Genomic DNA, 22,777 nt, shown 5'->3' with positions numbered 1-22,777 from the left:
ACAATCCTGTTGGACTAGGGGGTCCCACCTTTATGAACTCATTGAATTGTAATTACCTCACTAAAGCCCTAAATTCAAATACTTTTACATTGGAAATTAGGGCTTCAATTTTGAGGATACATACTGTTCATAGCATTCTGCCCTCTATACCCTCCCTAAATTCATGTCTTTCTCACAAAAGGACACATTCACCCCATCCCAGCAACCTCTAAAGTATTAGCCCAGCATCAATTTTGAGATCAAATTCTTCGAGTTGTCATCTAAATTAGGTATGGGTAAGACCTGAAGTATAATTTATCTTGAGTCAAAATGCCGCTCCAGAGTGAACCTGTGAAACCGGACAAGTTATGTGTGGTCATCACACAATGGAAGGACACATACGATAGACATTTCCATTCTAAAAGAAAGAAATCAGAAATTAATGAGTTCCAGACAACCTTGAAGCCTATCAAAGTAAATTCCATTAGATCTTATGGTTCAAGAGTACTCATCTTTGGTTAGATGTTCTGCCTTCCAGGCACACTGACGGGTAGTTTGCAGGGTCACCATTACAGTCCTGTGCAGCAGACTGACTAGTTCTGACTGTGGGTCCTGTCTCCTTGGCTGTTTGCAGCAACTACCTATCAGTTAAAATTGAGGGAGGAACCCCACCTTCTGAAACAGGCAGAAGAAGCCTTGTCAGATAGGCCTGTGGTAGGAATTGCAGCACATAGGGTAAATGAATTATTTTTGGAGCTGTTAATACCTTATTCTTAGAGGATAGTGCCTATTTTTAGCAGAATAACTCTCATTTAGTCCTGCAGCAGCCCAGAAGCCTCATAACTTTTCTGTGTTTTGTCCATCTCAGTACCCTTTCCCTCAAATTGGCAGTGTCTCTGCTGTATAATTCTATCTATTCCTGGTTTCTGCTGAGGTTGCTGATTAAATTCATGGTTCCAACCCATACTAATTTTATCAAGTGGTTGTTCAATCACACTCTTAGTCTTTCTCCTTTTTTGCAGTACTGTTAGGCTGGTTGTTAATTGTTTTACAATGTCTTCAATTTCTGTTTTATTATAAGTGATAAGAAGAAACCAAGCTGCTCCTTCAATACTTTACTCAGCAAAATAACCAGTTTCATCTCTTACAAATTTTGCCATCTATTGAGCACTAGAAAATAGTTCAAAAGTGAAAATTATTGTCACTTCATAACAAGGGTTTTCTTTCTTCCAGTTTCTAATAACCATTCTAATAACACATTGAGCATGGCACAGAACAAGGTAAAGTTATTTGAAGTCCAAGTGTGCTAGAGCAGTGAGAAGCCTGGCCGGGCTACCCCAGACAGTGATATGCTGCTCCATCCGTCTGAGGGATTCATTAAATTGGACATTTGACTGTTGGGTTGAAATAGTGAATTGTTAGTGGTAGAACAGAATAGGTAACCATTGCAACAGTTCAGGTAAGAACCGAGGATCCAAAGTAAAACAGTTACAAAGAAAAAGAAGAAACAAATATACTATTTGAAAGATAAGTATGACTTGATTAGGTGATTAAAAGTATAGGAAGTAAAAATCTAATTTTTCAGTTCTGTTGAATTTATTTCAACTTAATATCTGTTAAAATTTGCTTGCTTTTTCTTTAAGACAGGAGTGATCTATATTAAGCTAATACAGAGAGTCAGATAGGATATAAAATATCCAATCTTATAAGTTGTTTTTCAGTTTTAGTATTTTCAGAAGGGTTGAGGGCACTCTTGTGCAGTTTTGTGTGTCTTTGAAGGCTGAGCTTCTCAGATTCTGTTTTTTGAGAGGGAAACAATTAAGAAATTGTTAGTATCTTTCTATTACACATACCTCATTATCTATAACTCTGGATTACTTTAGTGTCATCACCATAAAAACTGATTTATTTGTATTCAAGACTATAATTTTAGTTGTTTATATATAAGTAGATTTTCCTTTCTCTATAGTTCTCTGTCTACAAGCCTTATAATTAGCCAGTGCTTGTTGGTTTCCTCCTTTTGGTTATTCAAAAGCTGAAATGCTCCTGTGCCTGTCAGCTGCTGTTCTGCCTTCTGGTAACTCTAGTTCAGCAAGTTCTTCCAGAATTAAAGCCACGGTCTGTGCCGATTGACTTGTGCCTTTGCACATTGACTGCTACGAACAGTATTGCTTAGGACCTACTCTTTTGAGTTCTGTTTATGGATGTTCCTCTTAGTTCATATAAAAATATTTTAGGTCTATTTCTTAGATTATAAAATCCCAGTAGCAAGGTAGCTGTAGAATCTGCTTTTGTTATTAGTTTCTACCTAAAATGATAGCGCCAAAATGTTAACTCTGTTGGATAGTTTTAAAATAAATATTTTCTTAAAGTCATTGTGACAATAGTTTGGGCTGCTCAACCTTTAAAAATATTTTTGTTTTTCGTTGGATGTACAAAAATCCCTCTGGTGTTACTAAAACTGAACGCTTGTTAAATATCCCTGCTTTGAACATGAATGTGTCATCAAGAGTGTTACTTTTCTTCTACCACTGGACAGTCCTCTGACTACCTGAAAATGGCACTGATAATGATCTATTTTCACATAGTTGTAATCTGTATTTCTTAATAGATCTTCACAAAATAAAGGATATTTATAAACAAAGTTTTTTCCATTATTCACAAAAAATACTTGCTAGGACATCTAAAAACTCAGTCCACATGAAACAGATTTATGTAGGTATTTTTTTCTTAGCTTATATTTTTGTTCAATTGCTAAAAATTGAAAAATTATAAAATTCTAATAAAATCATTATAGAATTCTAATGTGTGAGAGTTTTTTTAAATTCCATTGTACTACTTCATTATTTTTTATTATAAACAGAGCAACAAATAATGAATTTTTTTTTTACATTTATTGCTCTAGTTTTGTGACTAATCACTTTTCTCTTTTAAAGTAGTAAGAAGTCATCAAGACAAAGAAGAATGTGGTCAGCTGATGTGTGCACTAGTTTGAAATTTCCATGACCACCTGACATAATTGGCCCTTCTTTTTATATAAATGAAAAGTGTCAGTAGGGCCAAGGAGTGAATGCTTTTAAAACTAAAAAAAAAATAATAAGGTAGAATTACTCTATTTCACTTGCATACATTATCAGAGCAAATACCCTGATATATTATTGAGCTTATTCAGTATTCCCTCTTTTTAAAAGAGAATAGAGCTTACTGATTTACTAACAGTAAATAGCTTAGACAGGAAATAGAATAAACTGTTTTTGACATTCATGTTTGGTTCTCTGTATCATCAACTAAAGGGATACCCAACCCATTATCTTAATCTCCTTAATGTTTTCTTTGTTTATTGGTCTGGGCTAGATAATAAAGTGACTATCTTTCCATCTCTCTATCCATCATTCCACCTATGCACATTGAAATTATTATTTCTGGTCTTTTCTATGCATATTGAAAACATTTTATAAATATCATGTATATTTCTACTCTGATCCGATGTCATACAAAGATTATCTTTTTTTGTACCAAGTACCTTTTTTTTTTTTTTTTTACCATCTCTGGCCTATGATTCCTCAAAACATTTTTAAAAGCAAAAACAAATAGGATTACCAAGGAAACTGATTACACTGCATCTAGTAATAAAGATAATAAGTGATATTTGTGTACTTAATATTAAATATTAAGTGATATTTCTTACCATAGGTAAGAAACTCCTCTCATCCCTCTGACATGATGCAGATTTTATTTGTTAATTCTTTATTTTCTCCTTTGTAGTGCTTTTGTTCCATTGAATGTTCCCAGTAACAAAAATTCTACTGAGTGGGAAAAAGTGAAATTCCTGCTTGAAGAACTTGGAAGTAGTCGTAAGTATTCTTTTAAACAATTCTATCCATAGTAATTCATGTTTTATGAATCTTGGTACTTTTTTGAGGAGTCTTTTGTTACTCTTACTAATTTAATCTCAGTTCTTTAGTTTATGATTGAAAGAATGTTAAGCAAATTAAAAATTGTGTCACATTTGTCCGTATAACTACTATATAGCTAGTTTCTTGGTTTCAGCTTAAAATTATTATAGTGAAAAGAAAAATTAATCTTAACAGCAAAGACCTTATAATTTCTGTGTAGCCTTTGATTCACTTAGGATAATATAGAATAATTTGTTGAAGAACTGTGCTAGATATATTGGTTTTAATTTTTAATTAATGAGCAAACCTTACATTGGTGTTTGATTATGATTAGTCTGTGTGGAATATATAAATTATAGAAGTCTCATGTAAATGTTATCACTAATATTAATTTATTTACCTCACCAAAATACTTTGGAATTGCTTTTCCATAAGTTATCTTTAACATAATTAAGGTTTAACTAAATCTAGGTTTTGAGAAGAAAAAGTAATAGCCAGTTTTAGAAGGTAAGGTTAAGAAAGCTGTTTTAATCATTAAAAAAAATGCTATTCACATTAAAGACTGATATCAAGTAAGAATATGTTCCTTACTACTCAGAATTTCATCAAAATATAGTAACTTTATTTTCAAAGAAGCCTAAAATACTTCCTTATAAATACTATGCTGGAGTTTTTACTATTTTTGTATTTATTCTTTTTAATAGGTACAGTACATTGTTTGATCAGCACTTTTTCTTTGCTCAGATAGAGTATTAAATGATGATTAAATTAAATCTTGGACTCTTTGCTGTATAACTTCTTAATTTTCTTGCTTTCCACTTAAGATTTCATCCTGTAAATTGAGGCCCATTAATATCTTGCTGATACTAGCAAGAATAAGGATAGCAGGCCTGGCATCTACAAACACTGGACTGTCAGGATTTATGCACCTGATCTTATTGCTGAGAAATAAGTTGCTGCTTTACTTGTAGTTATTTCCATCAGGCCTATTAAATATTCTGCCTTAAACATAATTTTATAAATTATACTAATTACACTATATTTGGAGTTAGCACTTCATAGATGACTTAATATATTTCTTTGGAGTGAGTTAGAAGCCCAGATTTTATATATATATATATTTTTTAAAGATTTATTTATTTGTGCATACAGAACTGGGGTACAGGCCAGAGGCTCAGGGGCGGCGAAAGGCTTCACCAGAGACAGAGTGGGAAGCAGAACAGGCAGATCGACGAAGTACACTGCTGAGGGGAGCAGTGGGCGGGTCAGGAGAGGTCTGCCACGCCATGTGGTCACCTCTGGGGCAGGCGGGAATCGAACTCATGCGGAAGTGGCTTTAGATTCTCAGTGCTGTGCTTTAACCTGCTGCGCCACCAGGGAGGGCCAGTTTTTATATTTTTAAATTGATTTGTTCAATATAAACATTAAAATAATATATACATAATGTACGTATACCCTTTTACAGCATTTTCTTTCTTTGCAGATGGTTTAGCTGCGTTATCATTTTCCATTAGTTCTTTGACTTTAATTGGAATGTTGGCAGCTATAACTTACACAGTAAGTACAGTGGTGACAATTGATGTAAAATTAAAGATTCACTCTATGAAGCATTTTAATTTGTAAATCTTAGTCATATATTCAGTTCAATTGTTTTTCTCTTTAGTATTTTGGTGTTTTCATTTTTCCTATGTTTTGTTCACTCAAAAGGAGAGTTAAATTTTAACTACTTAGTCACATTTTATCTATACTTGTGAAATTTAGTATTTGGAAACAAAACTTATAATTTGTGAATCTTGAAAGTGTTTTTTCACTCTGCACCATAAATAAATATTTGTTAATGATTCAGTGGATTTATCTTACTTGAGGATATATAGTTTTTGAAATCAAATAGTGAACATAGCTTAGTATTTCTCTAGTATCTGTAATCTAATATTATAATGTATATAATCTAGTTTCATACTTTCAGAGACTGATTTAGTTTTAGTCTTTCTGGAAGTAGATAGGTGTTATAATAGAACTTGTGTACAAACTGCTTTTTTGCTTAAGTTATAGACGAAAAACCAGTACTAAATGTTTCTTACCTATTTGCTAAAAGAGTTAACACAGGCAACTTTATAAATTATCTCGAACTTTTAAAATTAATGGAGTTTATATTAAAGCATCTGGACTCTGGCAAAGATGCTAGATACTGATTATAATGAAAACATCTTTGAATATTGTTCCAGTGTGTATTCAATATAAAAGAAATGGGATATTAGTGTGATAGCAGAGCCTGGTTTTGTTATATAATTATTCAAGTATCATATAATAAAAGAATTTAAATTACAGGCATTATAATAGCTTTCAGATGCTTGTTTGATATTCTTTTTTATTCATTATCATTTTTGTTTTTTCATGTGTTGCTATAGAGGGTCATGTGATATCAGCATTACTGGGTAATTATCCTTCCATATGTGTATTATAGAAGTTATTTATTTATTTATTTATTTATTTTAAAGATTTATTTATTTATTTGTGCATACAGAACTGGGGTACAGGCCAGAGGCTCAGGGGCGGTGAGAGGCTTCACCAGAGACAGAGTGGGGAGCAGAATAGGCAGATCTACGAAGTACACTGCTGAGGGGAGCAGCGGGCGAGTCAGGAGAGGTCTGGCTCGCCATGTGGTCTCCTCCGGGGCAGGCTGCAGGCGGGAATTGAACTCATGAGGAAGTGGCTTCAGATTCTCAGTGCTGTGCTTTAACCCGCTGCGCCACCAGGGAGGGCCAGAAGTTATTTATTTTTAAGAAGCCATCACAAGTCACTAACAAAGGAGGTAGATTGCTAAATTCTGATTGCTAGTTTGGATTTGATTTTTTATGTTAACCTTGGGTTTGCCAGTGTTTCCATGGTCAGTGTTTTCCATTAAATGAAAATTAAAAAAATGCCTTTTAGGGACTTTTGGAGGTCTTGCTTTGAAAATTATAGGAAGTGAGACTATAGAAGTTGATGAAAAATTAGTCAGAGAAATACATGAAGAAGAGGAATCCAGTATGTAAAAGCAACATCAAGAACCTCAGAAGATCTGAGATATTAGCCTCCTTGCAACCTGCTACAGTTTCATAGATGGTAGCTGAAGATGCAAGACTCCTGAGCAAAGAACTTTTTTTATTATTTGCAGTAATGCCAGTAACTATAGGACCAGCATTTTCTGAGTCCCAGTTCCATTGGCAATGTGAAGAGTACCAGATGAGACTTTCATATAAAAGAAGAACATTGTACTTAGGGAAACTGAATCTTTTATAATGGACTGCACTTTGCCGCTAATTTTTGTCTTTCAAAGTTACTATATATAAACATCATTGAAAAATTGTACAAAAAGGCAGTCCATGCTTGACTTTGCAAAGTATACAGAAATGAGGGATTCAGAATCATTTTGCAATGGTCAAATAGTAGATGCTATGAAGAAAAATAAGACAAGTAAGGCAATGTGGGAATTGATTTTGTCATAAAGCTCAAGAATGGCTTCTTTCATAGATTTGAGTATAGTGAAAGTCAGCCTTGCGAGAAGATGAAGCATAAATTCCTGAGCTGTAGGGACACATATACTATATTCAAAGAGGCAAATTCAGTGTAACTGGAGCACAGTTAATAAGGGGAGAGATGGCAGAAGTTTAGGCATAGAAGCCATGTTATTTGGAGCCTAATAGGTCATTATTAGGATTTTAGATTTTATTCTGATTGAATTTAGAGGTCATTGAAGGGTATTAAATGGAAATGATAGGGACTATCATTTTAATAGTATTACTCAGGTGACTGAATTAAATAAGCTATAAGGTTGTGGAGTGATAGGAAGTGGGAAAAAGAAAAGTGTGAAATTATGAAAACTCTTTGAAGATAAGCTTAACTCCTATGGGAACATTTTTACATTTTTGCAATAAGTAAAAAATATTTTACATATTTACATTTTTACAATATGTAAAAAATATTTAGATTGAATACCATATTTTATATTTTCAAATTGAAACAAAATTAATTTTGTAGTCAGTTAAAACAAGTATCATAATTATGCCTGTGCTTATTGTGTTTAAAGTAATAAAGTAGTACTACAAATAAAAATACATCTTTAAAAAATAAAATAAAATTACCATCCTAAGAAGGATGATGACGAGGAACAAGCACAGCTGCGTAGTGTCAATAGTACCAAGCACAATAATCATTCTAGAATGCAGAGGGCTGGAATGAAAAAAGGATCTTCTGATGGTGCTGAGGCTGTGCACCAGAAACATGAAGAGTTGGTGACTGGATAGAAAGGGACCATTTTTACTGGGGCTAAAGGAGAGGATCTAATATAACAATATATTTAAATTAGAGCGTTAACACTAATTTTATGTATTTTTCTTATCACCTTACAGGAGGGGCCTTAAATGTGAATCTCTCATTTCATTTGAACTAGTTAGCTATCTAAATTTCCTTATCTCTAAAATTAGAATAGTACTTGACTAAGTTGTGAGAATTTAATTAAACAATTCACTAACTCTTACTGTTAGCTACTCAACAAATAGTTGTGAGTAGTTTAAGTCCTTGAATAGTCATGGTTTCATATAGTTTAGACTCAAGTTCCCACCTCTTTTCTCTTGCTTTTACAGTAAACCTGATGCTGAAGGTAGTTGTATCATGATAAATTAGAATGTGGATTATGAAAAGATGAATCAGTCATAGAAGCATTCACAGTGCTTGGTGATTACTTGGGGGTGTATGAGTAGATAAGTATCATTTAAATAGTACTATAAGACATAATCAAAACCCATTGGTTAATGGTACTGATTATCGGTAGGCAGATGCAGTCTTATCTAGGTTATTACTGAAAAGCTTAAGAATTGAGTTGGGGGCATGTGGAAGAGTTATAGTTTTTCTTGGGATATAGAAGTTTGAAGTGTGAAAAGTTGGTACTTTGAAGTACTTTAAAAGTGTCTGTTACAGAATCTGTTAACATTCATATTGAAAGTTTTTGTAATGTAAATTTCTTAGGTATGCATTATTGTTTTGTTTAGAAACTAGATGATGATTTAAAGTTTACCCAGACTATCTACTGTATTGTATACTAAGAAATAGGCAAATAATCAATTACTCAATTTTAGGTCAAGGATGTCAAACATTTTATTAATTTGTCTATTGTTTCAATTTAGATTGAAAGGGAATCTGGTGCTTTTTCAGTTCACCTCTAGAGCCAAATATTTATGTAGATGTTTTAATTTTTTGGTGCCACCAAGTGGGAGAATGTTGAATAATTACATTTTTATATAAAATCATAGTACCACTGAAATTCCCATAAAGGCAGTGACTACTCACATTTGCTGTATTCACTCATGGTTGAAAATAATGTCTTTCGTTACGTTTATGGCATTTATGTGCATGCTATTATGCAAATCTATATGTATATTTTAGAAATTATTAAAGAAAATAAGATTGAAAAAGATTCAAAATTTATTGTAAAAAATCAGTTTTAATAATCTTTGAGAATAGAAGTCCCTTTCAAAGGTCAACTTTCTCAGCCTTCTATATAATGCTATATTTCTTTGAATCTGTGTCACTGATTTTAAGATGCACCATTGTTTTGTATACCACGGTAATAAAAGTAGTCATGCCCATGCTCTGTTTTTTATCATTTTTATTTTATATTTAGTGAGAAATTTCTGAGATTCATGTAAATATTTTAAAAATGATATCACTGTCTTGCTTGAATATTAAGGAAAATAGTGAGTAAAATAAGTCGGAAAGGTGTTCCTGAACTTCACATTGCAAGTATGAATCACCCAAATTAGTTTTTGGATTGATAATTCGTGACCATATTTTACTATACAATATTCTTTTATGCTGTCAAGAGGATTGATGGTGCAGTTTTTCTTGAATGTTATACTCTTGATTTAAACATATCCATTGTGTAAATATTTAAGCTGTTTTTTATGTTGTCACGTGAAAGTCAATCTTTGTGTTTACCTCAAAAATATGGTTTCTACTTTGGCTGACTACCTCTCTTAAGCTCAGAAAGTACTTCACTGTTCTTTGCAAGAAAATATATAATAAGGTTATTATTCCAATGACCCTTTTTTCTTTTTCTCCTTACATGTTTTTGTTCCAATATCAAATTGTAGTACTATCTTAGAAGACATTTTAAGTTACAATTAAGCTCATTAGTTTTGCCTAGAATGCATGTACCTAAGTGAAGTAAATATACTGTACCTAGTTATGACCAAATTGGTTAATATGCTGGTAATGACAACTATGTCTTGATTTCTCCTTAGCCAGTGATTTATAAGATATATTCAGATATCCCTGATGTTAAATGAAAGAAAATACTATCTGTGTTTCAGTATTAAAAGAGAAATATTAATTGAACATGTTATTAATTATCTGACTAGTTATAGCAGCATATGTGTGATTGAATAGGTTGTCGCAGGTATGTACAACAGATGTATTCAGACTATAGGCTGTTGTTGGTGTTGACTCTGCTGTAATCCAAGGTTCATACGTCAGAAGTCATCGTGCTAATTGAAGGTGATATGCAGGGAAAAGGGCAGCATAAAAAGGAATTAGAAATGTTTATAACTTATGTGTTTTCTCTCAAAACATTTTATAGATATAGATGGCAACCTTTTTCTTTAAAAAAAGTAGACACAACTATGACTAAAAGGAAATAACCTTAGTCTTGTTGATTTTCTGCTAATTCACTAGAGGGCAGTAGTAAGCAATAAAAGTTTTGTATTTCTGAAAATGGGAGTCTTACAATTTTTTCGAACAAGTCAGATGATTGTTTAAAGATCATAAAGTTGTAATGATTAAATGTTTTGTATAATGTGGTACATCAGGTGTTATTATAAATATCACAATTAAATATTCTAATACTCAATAAAACTTAAAATTGCAATCCCAAAAATAAATAAGTAAATAAAAATGCAGTCTAAATAGAAGCTAAAATCTAGGTAACCAGAACAGTGATACTTGTTTATGTACTTCCTCAGAAAATTAAAAATTTACAAAAAAAGTTGTCATATTCTTTCCCCATTTTACCATGAAATATTTGTAGGATCTAGGCCATCTATTTTTATTTTCTAAAATCTTTTATATTTAGTCATTTAGGGATTTTAATAAATACATGAATTTTAAATAAGAAATATATAACCTGAATAAAGAGCTCTTTCTTTGGTTAACAGTATCAATTTTAATATGTTTGTTCTTACAATAAAGATAGGAGGAAAATGAATTAAGACCTAGTTCAAGGTCATTATCAAGTAGTTTACCACATTTGCTGAGGAATCTGTATTTTAAAGTACTTTCTGGGTGAATCTGATTAGCCAAGTTTGGCAGATCTACTGATCAAACAATTATGTGCAGGCCAATCGTGCAAATGTACAATGTTATATGCTATAATTGACTTATTAGCAAGATACATTTACAAGTCAAGAAAGGCTCCTCAGATGTCATGTAATTAAACTGAGACCTGAAGGCACTGAAATTTGCTAATGAAGCCCAGTAAGATGATAGGCATTCTAGATGAGGGCACTGCATGTACCAAGGTGCCTCCAAAGTATAGATAATTACAAAGCTTAAAGTAGTATAAAAGTGAAGTGTTTTAAGAATAGCAGACAATTCAGAGTCATGAGATAAGATTGGTAAGGATTAGGCTATGAAGGGCTGTGTATGCAAGGATTAGATCATTAAAGTCTGCTTTTATGACAGTAATTCTGGGGCCGACTCCTCAGTTCTGCTGCCTTTTTTCTCTCGTAATGCCTGCGTGGTCAACCACCATGGCTAATGTGGCCTAAACCAATCTTTTCAATATTGTAAGAGTCCTGCCTTGGATTAGCATGAATAAATTGAAAGCATACAGAAATTTAGTCAAGTAATATGACAAATTCAGAGAAATAAGCTTTGCCTCTAAAGTACTGTCAAATCCTGAGAAGCAGGAGTTATATGCAGATCAAGGTCTTCAGGAAGGCAGTGACATAGAGGACATGTTCTCAGATTTTTGGTGGAACATTGTTCAACTTCATGGGCAGAGTAGAAGTCAAAATCGCAGAAGAGATGAGATGATTTGTAGAAATTCGTGGGACAAGAATATAACAAGGCATGAAACATGGACAGAGATTGTCTTCACTGGGGAGGAGACATCTTGTTTTTCAGAGAAATGGAATGACTTGCACATGATATATAACACAAGACTTGTTGAAGCACTTTGGATTTCAATTCATATTTCAGTGTTTTGAGGATATAAAAATTAGTGTTAAATTCATAAAATTAAAACCTGATTATACTTTTTCTTTTTATATTACAAGTATAAATTTGACAAGAATTACTCAATTCTTGGAAATCTCTAGTCAAAATTACATTTTTCTTGTAACAAAACATTCCCTGCCTTATTTTGGATGATAGGGAAATTATGAAAACAATAACATATGTTTTAAATATATTTAAAAGGCAAGATTTTAGGTATTTCTTCTTCAGTAAATACAAGGATTTGCATATTGGCTAATTTCATGTCATGATCACCTAAACATAATATGCGGTAAGGATAATTCATCTGTATGTTTTCCCTTTTAGTCATATTCTCCTGAATTTTTTAAAAAGAAACTTCATTTATCAGAATTATGTGTTACTTTTGATTTGTTATTTAATGAGTTCATTTAGTCAATATCTCTGGATATTCACAGAAGAATATTAAAGTCACCAAAATGGACAATTAAGATATTTGAGATCATCTTGGAATTTGATATCCAGGAAACAGAAATCATGAAAGTAAACACACAGGATCTCCCACAATATATTTGTTATGGAATTAAGCTTATGAAATAACATTTATTACTTTTTCCTACAATCATTGTCCTGAACTCAATCCTTTGATTGTACCTAACCTTAGGGGAACCTGATCATAGTTTGACTGTATGCTCAGGAAGAAATTAAAACAATTCACATGATAATTTTGTATCTGTTTTAGCACATGTTGCTAAATTAGTTGTGAATTTTGCTTTTGTTTTAAGATCAATGATGATTTTGAATAATGGTAGTATGGCATGTGCTATTGAGTGTTTTTAATGGTTCCAATAAAAGTCATCACTTGTGACAGGCTAATGTAGAATTGTATAGTATAAAATGTTATGTTTATTTTTAATGCTGATTAATAGTTAAAATTTATTTTTAGGAAAATATTTAAAATACTTAGGGACCTTCCTGGTGGCGCAGTTAACTAGCTACCTGATAGTGCAGCATACCTCTTCTTTCTAACTAAGTAGACTCCAGTTCCTGCATGCATAAATAAATAAAGTACATCTTCCAAATCATATACTTAGTAAAAGAATGGTGATAGATATTGAGAACTTGTATGACCTGTATAGATAATGGTATGCTAATTAAACAACATGTGTTTATTATAATGCTATGTTTTACTAAGGGTTTACTATATATACTTGGAGAAAATTGTTTTTTTTTTCTCCATAGCAAATAATTTTGCAAATTGTTTTTACTTATTTATCTTCTTAACCACTGGTTAGCCTGATGTTCTCACTTACTACTTTGATAAGATACTATATTTACATTAATTATGCAGCTTGCCCTTTGAGGAACTGGTATTTTCTATTCTGGGAATAGTTAGAACATACAGGTAAAGAATTATGAGACAACATATACATAATTTATCATACGTACCATTTCTTCAGTGACTATACCCTTTCACAACTGCTTACTCTTTCTGTAATTACTACAGAGATAGTTTTACCTGATAGTTGTATATAAGATGTTTAAAGTAGTGTTGCTAAAACAAACTTTTGTTTCTTTTAGGCATATGGCATGTCAGCATTACCTTTAAATTTGATAAAAGGCACTAGAAGCGCTGCTTATGAACGTTTAGAAAACACTGAAGATATTGAAGAAGTAGAGCAGCATATTCAAGCAATCAAGTCAAAAGTGAGTTAGTATTTTATTTAATTTGGAAGTATAAAAGTGCTTTGTCTTTAAGCTGCTTTCTGATGTGACTTAGAATCTTGGCAAACCCATTGTCTTCTGTGAAATGTAGAGCAGGGGTAGTTTGAGAATTCCTTTTGTGTCCTGACTACTAAAAACAAAAGTTCTACTGATGTATGATCAAGAACTTGCTAGTTCACAGGTGTGCCGATTCTAGGTGTAATGTCACATTTTACTCTACTACCATTGTTCACATTTATGAACTAGTTGTATAAACTAAAGATTAAATGTAACCCTTGCCAATTAAGTGTACTTTCAAGAAATACAGTAATAATATTTCTTCCTTCAATTACATCCAAGTAACATATACATCTTACTAATAGAAAATTGGGGAAAATGTAAAGTCCCCTGAATTCTATTAAGCTCGTGTAATTCTGATATGAAACCAGGAAATAATGACACACAAAAAGAAAGCGTAGTCTTCTTATGAAAATAGAGGCAAACGTTTTAATATAAATAAGAGCATTGGCAGTTGAAAGCCTCTACTATAAGAGAATATTTAATAGTTATCACATTAGGTTTATCCTGAAATGCAAAGGTGATACTTTAGAAGATAATAGCTTGATATATTGAGTCAATGATGTACTACTTTTGGAGAGTGAGGATTTGAGATATAATGATCATATAACATTTTATTAATTTCAGGGGATAAACATCTTAATAGATGCCAAAGAATATTTGGCAAAAATTAATTTGTGGCTATGTTTTTTTTAAAGTCTTATCAAATTAGATGAAGAGAAGAAAGTACTTAACAGAGGAAATCTATAAAGAACATCATACTTAGTGGTAAAATAATAGAAATATTTACATTAAAGTCAGGTGTAGAATAATGATGTCAGTATCATTGCTCTTTAGCATATTACTGGCAGTCTTGGTCAGGTAAGAGAAAACTAAGTGTGAATGTTGGAGAGGAATGTGAGACAAGGAAAATAGCTTTTATATTTATATATACTCATCAAGAAAATCTATAAAAATCAACTGACAAACTAATAGAATGAGCTATAGTTCATCAAGCGACCTTGATACAAACCTGAAGTATTAGCCAGTTGGAGCACTGATGTCATAGACAATGATCGTGTTCACAATAGCTATATACTATAAAATAGTAAGAAGTGTCAACATCTTCCTGGCAGAAATTTTATAATTTACTGAAATACTTAGTAAAACACTAAAGTAAGTGGAAAATTCCATTAGTTTCTAATTGGAAGATTCAATATTGTAGAGACGGTAGTTTTGTATAAATGTAGGTAGAAATTCGATTAATAATCACAAAAAAATGAAATTTGCATAAACCTGTCATCTATCAAAATCCTTGAATCCTGAATTCAAGTGAAACATAAAATTTGCAAAGCATTAGGAGAATTAAAACTAAAACTTTATTTTGATGGTGACCGTTTTCAAAGGGCAACAAAAAGGAAATTAAAGAACCAACAATAATATGGAAGGAAATGATCTGTAGTATAGGTTATATATAAAGAACATATATAGTTATTAACAAACAAAGGGTTTAAATAAACAGCTTTCTTTTTTTTTAAAGGATTTATTTTTATTTATTTATGCATACAAGAACTGAGGTGCGGGGGTGGGGTGAGAGGATTCACCAGAGAAAGAATGGGGAGCAGAACTGGTGTTCTACTGAAATACACTACTGAGGGGAGCAGCGGGGGAGATGGGAGAAGTCTGCTGCACTCTGGCCAAGGCTCGAATTCATGCCACAGTTGCTGGTGATAACCTGATAGCCCTAATATTGAACCCACCAGGGAGGCCCCTAACAATTTTCTGAAGAATAATTTAAACTCTAAAGTGAAAGTATGAAATGATGCTTCAGCTCATTAGTTTTTTTTTTTCTTAATAATGTAATAGTTTATTTTTACAACATTTTGTGCCTTTTTTCCATCTCAGTTGTAATTCCCATGGACTTCCCATCAGTAAATCAACCGTGTGCCATCACTATAGTCCAGTACACTTCCCTCCCCCCCACCGTTTTTGATCCAATCCCCATTCCATCCCCATAAAATGTCTCTGGTATATAGTTGTTCATTATTATTTTTATTATTTTCTCACCTGGTTCCTTTATACTCCTGCTATGTCAGCTCATTAGTTTTAAGTTGGTTGATGAAGCATCCTGGTTGGTACGGTGTCTTATGAGTTGTACAGAACAGGACACTTTCTGTAAGATATGCAGCTGTAGTGCCAGCAAGGCACAGAGCAGTTTCTCTATAATCCAGGCAGTTGGGTAGAGGAGGAGTCCTGGAACCCTGAGTGACTTTTTAATGATCTTTCTACACATTCTGTAGTGAGGCACCCAGGTGCAGGGCAGGTCGAGGTGGGTTGGGAGAGGGTTGGGAGGGTTCAGGAGGTGGCAGGCTTCTTAGTTCCTGGGAATCTTCACTCTTTCTGGGCTCACTGGCTTTCTGTAGTGGTCTCTACTGCACCCTGCTGCTCCATCCTCTGCCTCCTGTTCTCTGTTGCTTGCACCTCTATGCTGCCGCCTTTATATGCGCCATGTCTGCCTTGTGCACCCACTCATGCACACCCATACTGCACTCCAGGTCCCACCATCAGGCACACGTGTAAAACCAAAAGTGTCAATCATTGAGGCTAATGCCAGGAGGGTGGGAAAATCCTGGTCACTTTGATTTACCTTACACAAGCCCTCTTTATTCTCAGGGATATTGTCTTGGTGACCAGAATTCCTGCTTGTCAGCTAGGTATAGGGTCATGCAGGAGGCCTGTCACCAAGGGCAAAATATGTTCTGGTGGAGGAACATACTGGAAAACCAGTATCTACTAAATGCAGCAGGCAGATATTAGAATTGAGATAACATGCTTCACTGACAGAAATAATGGAGCCACCCAGGCATTAGCCCTTACTCACTCCACCCTAGCTTACTTATATCCCTAATATCATATCACACACATGTACACTTCTTACATCCTTATCCCACCTTTGTATCTGACTACAGTAAATTCAAGACTGCCTTTTAATGGGATCGACACATTACTTCTGGTGTAGCTTCTCATCACATCACATGGACTTTGAATAATTTCTCTCATCCCACACTACTCCCAACACTGCTTCCTCTCAAGGCAGCAACTTTCAATGCTGGAATCAGAATGGTTGGTCATTTTTGTAATCAGAAATGCGATAATTAGAACAAGTCAGTTTGTTTTAATATATATATTTTTACATCATTCTTCATTTTGTACATTTTTCATCTTCGTTGTAATCCCTGTGAATTTACTACCACCAATTCACCCGTGTGCCATCACCATAGTCCAGTGTGTGCTTCCTGCCCCAGTTTTAATCCTGTGTCCTTCTCCTCCCCTATGTCTCTGGCTTATAGTTGTTAGTTGATGTTTGTTTTTGCTTTATTACAATCACTATATAAACATGTGTTTTATACATATGTGTGTATATATATATATATATTCCTCCTCCCCGCCCCTCCGATCCCTTGCACTCCTGCTATGAATGAAACCATCTAGTATTTTTCTTTACCTTTCTGGTTTATTTCACTAAGCATTATCTTTTCTAGCTCCATTGTTGCTGCAAATGATTGTCTTTTTTGATTGCTAAGTAATATTCCATTGTGTATATGTACTACACCTTCTTGATCCAGTTATCTATTTTGGGGCATTTGGGTCGATACCACATCTTCCCTGTTGTAAATACAGTAGCAATAAACATAGGGATGCCGGTGTCTTTTTGAATTAATGTTTTTGTGTCTTTTGGGTGATACCTAGGAGTGGAATTGCTGGATCATATGGAAGCTCCTTTTTTAGCAATTTGAGAAACCTCCACACAGCTTTCCATAGTGGTTGTATCAGTTAGCATTTTACCCGCAGTATGGAAAATATCTTTCTCTACAACCTTGCCAGAATTTGTTGTTGTTAGTTTTCTAAATATGTGCCATTCTCACTGGTAGGAGATGGTATCTTATTGTAGTTTTGATTTGCATTTCCCTTATTACAGGTGATGCTGAACATTTTTTCATATGCCTGCTGGCTTTCTGCATTTCCTCTTTTGAGAAGTATCTTTTTTAGCTATTCTGCCCATTTTTTGACAGGGTTGTTCACTTTATATTTTTTGAGTTCATCTGCTCTTTGTATATCTTTGTGATCAGTCCTTTATCATTAGTATTGTGTAAAAATTTTCTCCCAATCAGTGGGGGTGTCTATTTTGTGTAGTGTCTCTTGCTGTACAGAGCTCTTTAACTTGATGGAGTCCCAGCTATTTATCCTTTCCTTCACTATCCTTCCTTTGGGTGATGTATCTTTAAAGATGTTACTGAGATGTATGTTATGTAGTGTTTCACCCACCTTTTCTTCTAGATATTTTATGGTTTCAGGTCTGATGTCTAGTTCTTTAATCCACTTTGAGGTGGTTTTTGTATATGGTACGAAGAAGTGATCTAGCGCCTTTTTTTTTTTTGCACGTAGCACGCCAGTTTTCCCAGCACCATTTCTTGAATAAACTTTCTTTAGAGCAAGTCATCTTAATCCTTTATAAATCTTAAAAAGTTTAATTTGTCAAGTTTTGATGAGAATCTGGGGATACTCTGTGAGAACTGTAGAATATATAACTTTTAAAGAAAATTGAATCTTGTGACATGAACCTGTAATACAAACACATACCTTTTAATAATTAAAGTTTAATAATTCACATGTAAGAATGTGAATTATATACACACCTATACCCAAGTGAACAATGATATCTTACACATTATTAATACTTTCCACTCCCAGAAAAAAATAGATGTTCAAAATTAAGACATTTGTTAAATTGAGGCATCATTTTGAAAAGGAATGAAGTAAATTTACTGAGCTTGAAGAATGTGTCTTAAAAAGTCAGATTTTCTAAATTCAAAATCTGACTCTATTCATTTTATATTTACTATTTAAAGATCTTATTTTGCTCATTTAATAAATGATTATAACATGGCTACCCACTTCAGAGTTTTATACTGAACATTTCAGGGGATTATATGTAAAAGAACAGATCAGTTTTAGGTATAAAAGTTATTCAAGATATGTTAGCCATTATGCATTGACTATAAGCACATGTATAAATACATGAGACACATAGAAGAAATATTGGTTTGCTTAACCAGTATATTACAACCACAGAAAAGAGAAGTGTGGTTTGAACAATGTAAAGGGAAGCTTTCACATTTTAGACTTTTTTTTCAAAACTAAGATGTATTTAGCTACTTTATGAAACATCACCCCCCCCCCCCCAATGAGATAATTTGTCCACTACTGCTTTTCTCATGAGTGTTAAATTTCTGTGACCATAATTATGGTCAATTGGCTAAGCAGAATAGATAGCCGTTACCTACTGTATTGAAGCACTCACCAGATAGATAACTTGAGTTTGATATTTGAGGACCCTTTAATGAGTACTGATTTTTTTCCCCCTGAAATAGTAAAAACCAGCAGTGAAATAAAATTACCTCTTTGTTGGTATCCTTTTAATATTAGAATGGCAGTTTTGAGAAATGCTGAAGAATTATGATATAAAGTGCTGAACCCTTCTCATACCACATACTTGAAATGTTATTATCTAAATTCATCTTTTATAGGGGAGTATTTTATTCTTCTGCCCTTCACAAAATACCTTTCTGAAAGGTTCCTTTTTTGGAATACAAATTGACAATACCCAATTTGTTCCTTTCCTTGACTTATAGAAAAGGAACATAATTAACTGCCTACTGTATTTAGTCTGCTGACCAATAGAAAGCACTTCTTCTGGGAATTTGGTAGAATTGCAGATTCTGGGTGCTACCCAAGACCTCTAAATCATATTCTACTGGGGGTAGGGTCTAGAAAAACCTTTTTTAACAAACTTCCTGGTGGTGGTTATGCATAATAAAGCCTGAGAAGTAAGCAAGATATGGAAGAGAATGATGGTTACTTTCAGAGGACTATCATAGTGCCATTATGTAAAGGTATTAGTATAAGAGTAAAATGTTATTAAAGGGCATTTGAGTATATTCTTCATTATATCTGTGATTTCCATTTGAGATTGCTCTCAGTTATGCAATATATTGTTTATCTGCTAAGGGCATATTGAAAGCTTAATAGGGATATTAACATTATAATATCTAATCTCTCTATTCTTTCAAAATGTAGTTCATAGTAAATATTTCTCTTGTTCCTTCCAATAATAGCATTAATGCTATTTCACCATTTTGTATTTAATGGCTGTATTATTATTGGAGCTTATTATTGTACCCAATTGAAGACATTTAGGGGCAGAAAAGTTCTTGAGAAAGTGTATATGTGGTATAATATTTATAGTTCAATACAGTATTTATTGAACTGGTGGCACAGGAGGTTAAAGCACAGCACTAAGAAGCTAAAGCCACTTCAGTACGAGTTGATCCCTGGCGCCAGAGATGACCCACATGGAATGGCAGACCTTTCTTGACCCGCCCGCTGCTCCCCTCACCAGTGTACTTTGTCAGTCTACTTGTTCTGCCCCCCACTCTGTCTCTGGTGAATCCTTTCACTGTCCCTGCACCTCTGGCCTGTACCCCAGTTTTGTGTGCACAAATAAATCTTTAAAAAAAAAATAGAAGGGAATGGTGGGTAGAATAAAACAAAAATAGAAGGGAGTTTTCTGACAGTAACATAGGCAAAGAAAACATGACTTATTTGCAAACATTTTTAGAAACAAAAAGTACCAGTTCTTAGTAATTGTTATAAAAACCTCTGCATAGCATATGCTGGTATTATATCGCTTTGCTATTTGAATTAGGTGCTGAAAATACCAGTTCAAATATACTTTATCACAGTTGCTTGACCAGAGAGAAAATTACAGGGTCAAAAACATTGAGATAAGGGATAAAGGGCAGTTGGAAGGTAAGGAAGAATAATTGGCAAAAGGCATATATTACCCTAAAAAAAGATGTTTTTAAAATATGTATCTCTAGGGGCCTCCCTGGTGATATAGGGGTTAAGTCTCAGTGTTGTCATGCTAATACCACTGTGGCCTAAGTTGGATCCAAGCCATGGAGCTTATCCGAATGGCAAAGCAGACCTTTCTTGTCTTGCCCATTGCTCCCCTCAGCAATGTATTTCAGTAGATCTACCTGTTCTGTTTCCACTCTATCTGTGGTGAATTCTCTCACCGCTGTACCTCTGGCTTATACCCCAGCCTCTTGTATGCATAAATAAATAAATCTTTAAAATAATATGCATCTCTTTCCGCATAACTTTACCACATAACTTGGAAAACAAAGAATAAGTGTACTTTCAGTCTTAATGCACACATGTGCATGTTTTGGTGCTGACCTTTGTTCTGACATGTGTATTGACACATAAAAGTTGTCTTTTTTTTTTTTAATTTAAATTTGCCTGCAGTGTGTCCACCTAAAAGTTTTTGTTGTCTGACTTAAATCTGATGGGTACTTTATTAAGACCTTCTTGGTTAAAAACACGACTTTTATTTTGTCTCATTATTTGCAGAGCAAAGATGGTCGGCCTTTGTCAGCAAGGGATAAACGAGCCTTAAAACAATTTGAGGAAAGGTTACGGACACTTAGGAAAAGAGAGAGGCATTTAGAATTCATTGAAAACAGCTGTTGGACAAAATTTTGTGGCGTTCTTCGTCCCCTGAAGGTAAGTGGAATTTTAAAAAGTTAGCTCTCATATATCACCCATGTATATATTAGTACCTCTCAGAGATTAAGTTTTCCCTTTTGAGCATGACAACATGTTTAAGAGCATGGAATTTAGAGTTAGAATATTCTCATTTTAAATCAGAGCTCTGTCATTTCATAGTTTGTGCAACAAATGTAACCTTTTTGAGCTTTGTTTATTCATGCAAGTTGGAAATTTTAAATAAAAGCATAGATTTAATAAAATATGATGCTGCAAGCATATTTTGTGAGTTTGTTCTTTTGTACAAATAAGAGATCTGGGAACCATATTAGAACTCAGCAGTCCTAACTGAAAGTAATAGAATTTGCTCTTTTGTTAGATATTTCTGAGAATATGAATAAAAGTACTATTTGAAATGGGAAACTGATACTTTGTTTTTTTTTGTTTTTTTTTTAATCTTTTTTTGAAATCATTGCTGCCAGCCTTTTATTCTTGGGCCTGAGTTACTTAAACAGTACCTAGTTAAGTGATGGCCATTATCATATGGCATTAAGATTAAAAAAGCAACTTCAGCTGTTGGCTCCATACTTCTATATCATACCTATCCTTTATCTACCAGCTTAAACACCAGGTCTTTGTATGTAATAGTGATCAAGCAGTAATTCAGAAAGTACGATAACCAGACCCGGGAAAGTTAGGGAAGATTTGCCTGAATTTAAAATAAATAAGTGTCATAGAGTTCCATCAAAGATCTTGCAGGTTAAGCTGTGATGCAGTTTTGTCTTCCTCTTTTAATTAGAAAGCAAATGTGGAAGTACATTAACTGTTTACCCTCAAAACGATCTTAATATTGATGTGAGCATTTGTGTATAAATCTTTGAATAGATAGGTGTTTTCATTTTATTTATTTCTCCTGGGTAAATATCCAGGAGTAAGCTTCTTGGATATAATGTTTCTATACATTTAACTTCATAGGATATTGTCATAGTATCATCCAAAGTGGTTGTATCATTTTTTATTCCCACAGCAATATGAGATTTCCAATTGCTTGCTTCATTTCCTTGTCAATTTTTATATAGTGTTTGTAATAGTTCTTCTAATAGATATATAATTGTATCTCATCATAGTTTTGATTTGCATTTTCCTGGTGACTAATAACATTGAACATCCTTCTTTAGTCTTATTGACAATTTGTATATTCTCTAAAATGTGTATTTAAAATTTTTTAATTAGATTTTTGTTTCTATGAATTGCAAGAATTTTTTTTTATTAAAAAGTTTATTTTTACATCATTTTGCACA

General features: G+C 33.4%; 1 protein-coding gene across 1 annotated transcript in view; it reads left to right on the top strand.

Annotated features, from left to right (window-relative positions):
- The window catches only part of LMBRD1 (LMBR1 domain containing 1), a 76,715-nt gene that overhangs the window by 28,540 nt on the left and 25,398 nt on the right, over nucleotides 1-22,777 (top strand). Inside the window, exons 6-9 of the mRNA XM_004674040.2 lie at nucleotides 3,745-3,833; nucleotides 5,359-5,432; nucleotides 13,686-13,811; nucleotides 21,342-21,494. Of these exons, the coding sequence (XP_004674097.2) occupies nucleotides 3,745-3,833; nucleotides 5,359-5,432; nucleotides 13,686-13,811; nucleotides 21,342-21,494 (442 nt within the window). The remainder of the gene's footprint in view (nucleotides 1-3,744; nucleotides 3,834-5,358; nucleotides 5,433-13,685; nucleotides 13,812-21,341; nucleotides 21,495-22,777) is intronic.

The sequence above is a fragment of the Condylura cristata genome, unplaced genomic scaffold, assembly GCF_000260355.1.
Source record: "Condylura cristata isolate star-nosed mole 26May11 unplaced genomic scaffold, ConCri1.0 scaffold00001, whole genome shotgun sequence".
In the NCBI taxonomy this organism is placed as follows: domain Eukaryota; kingdom Metazoa; phylum Chordata; class Mammalia; order Eulipotyphla; family Talpidae; genus Condylura; species Condylura cristata.
This window is presented reverse-complemented; position numbering and strand designations above follow the sequence as displayed.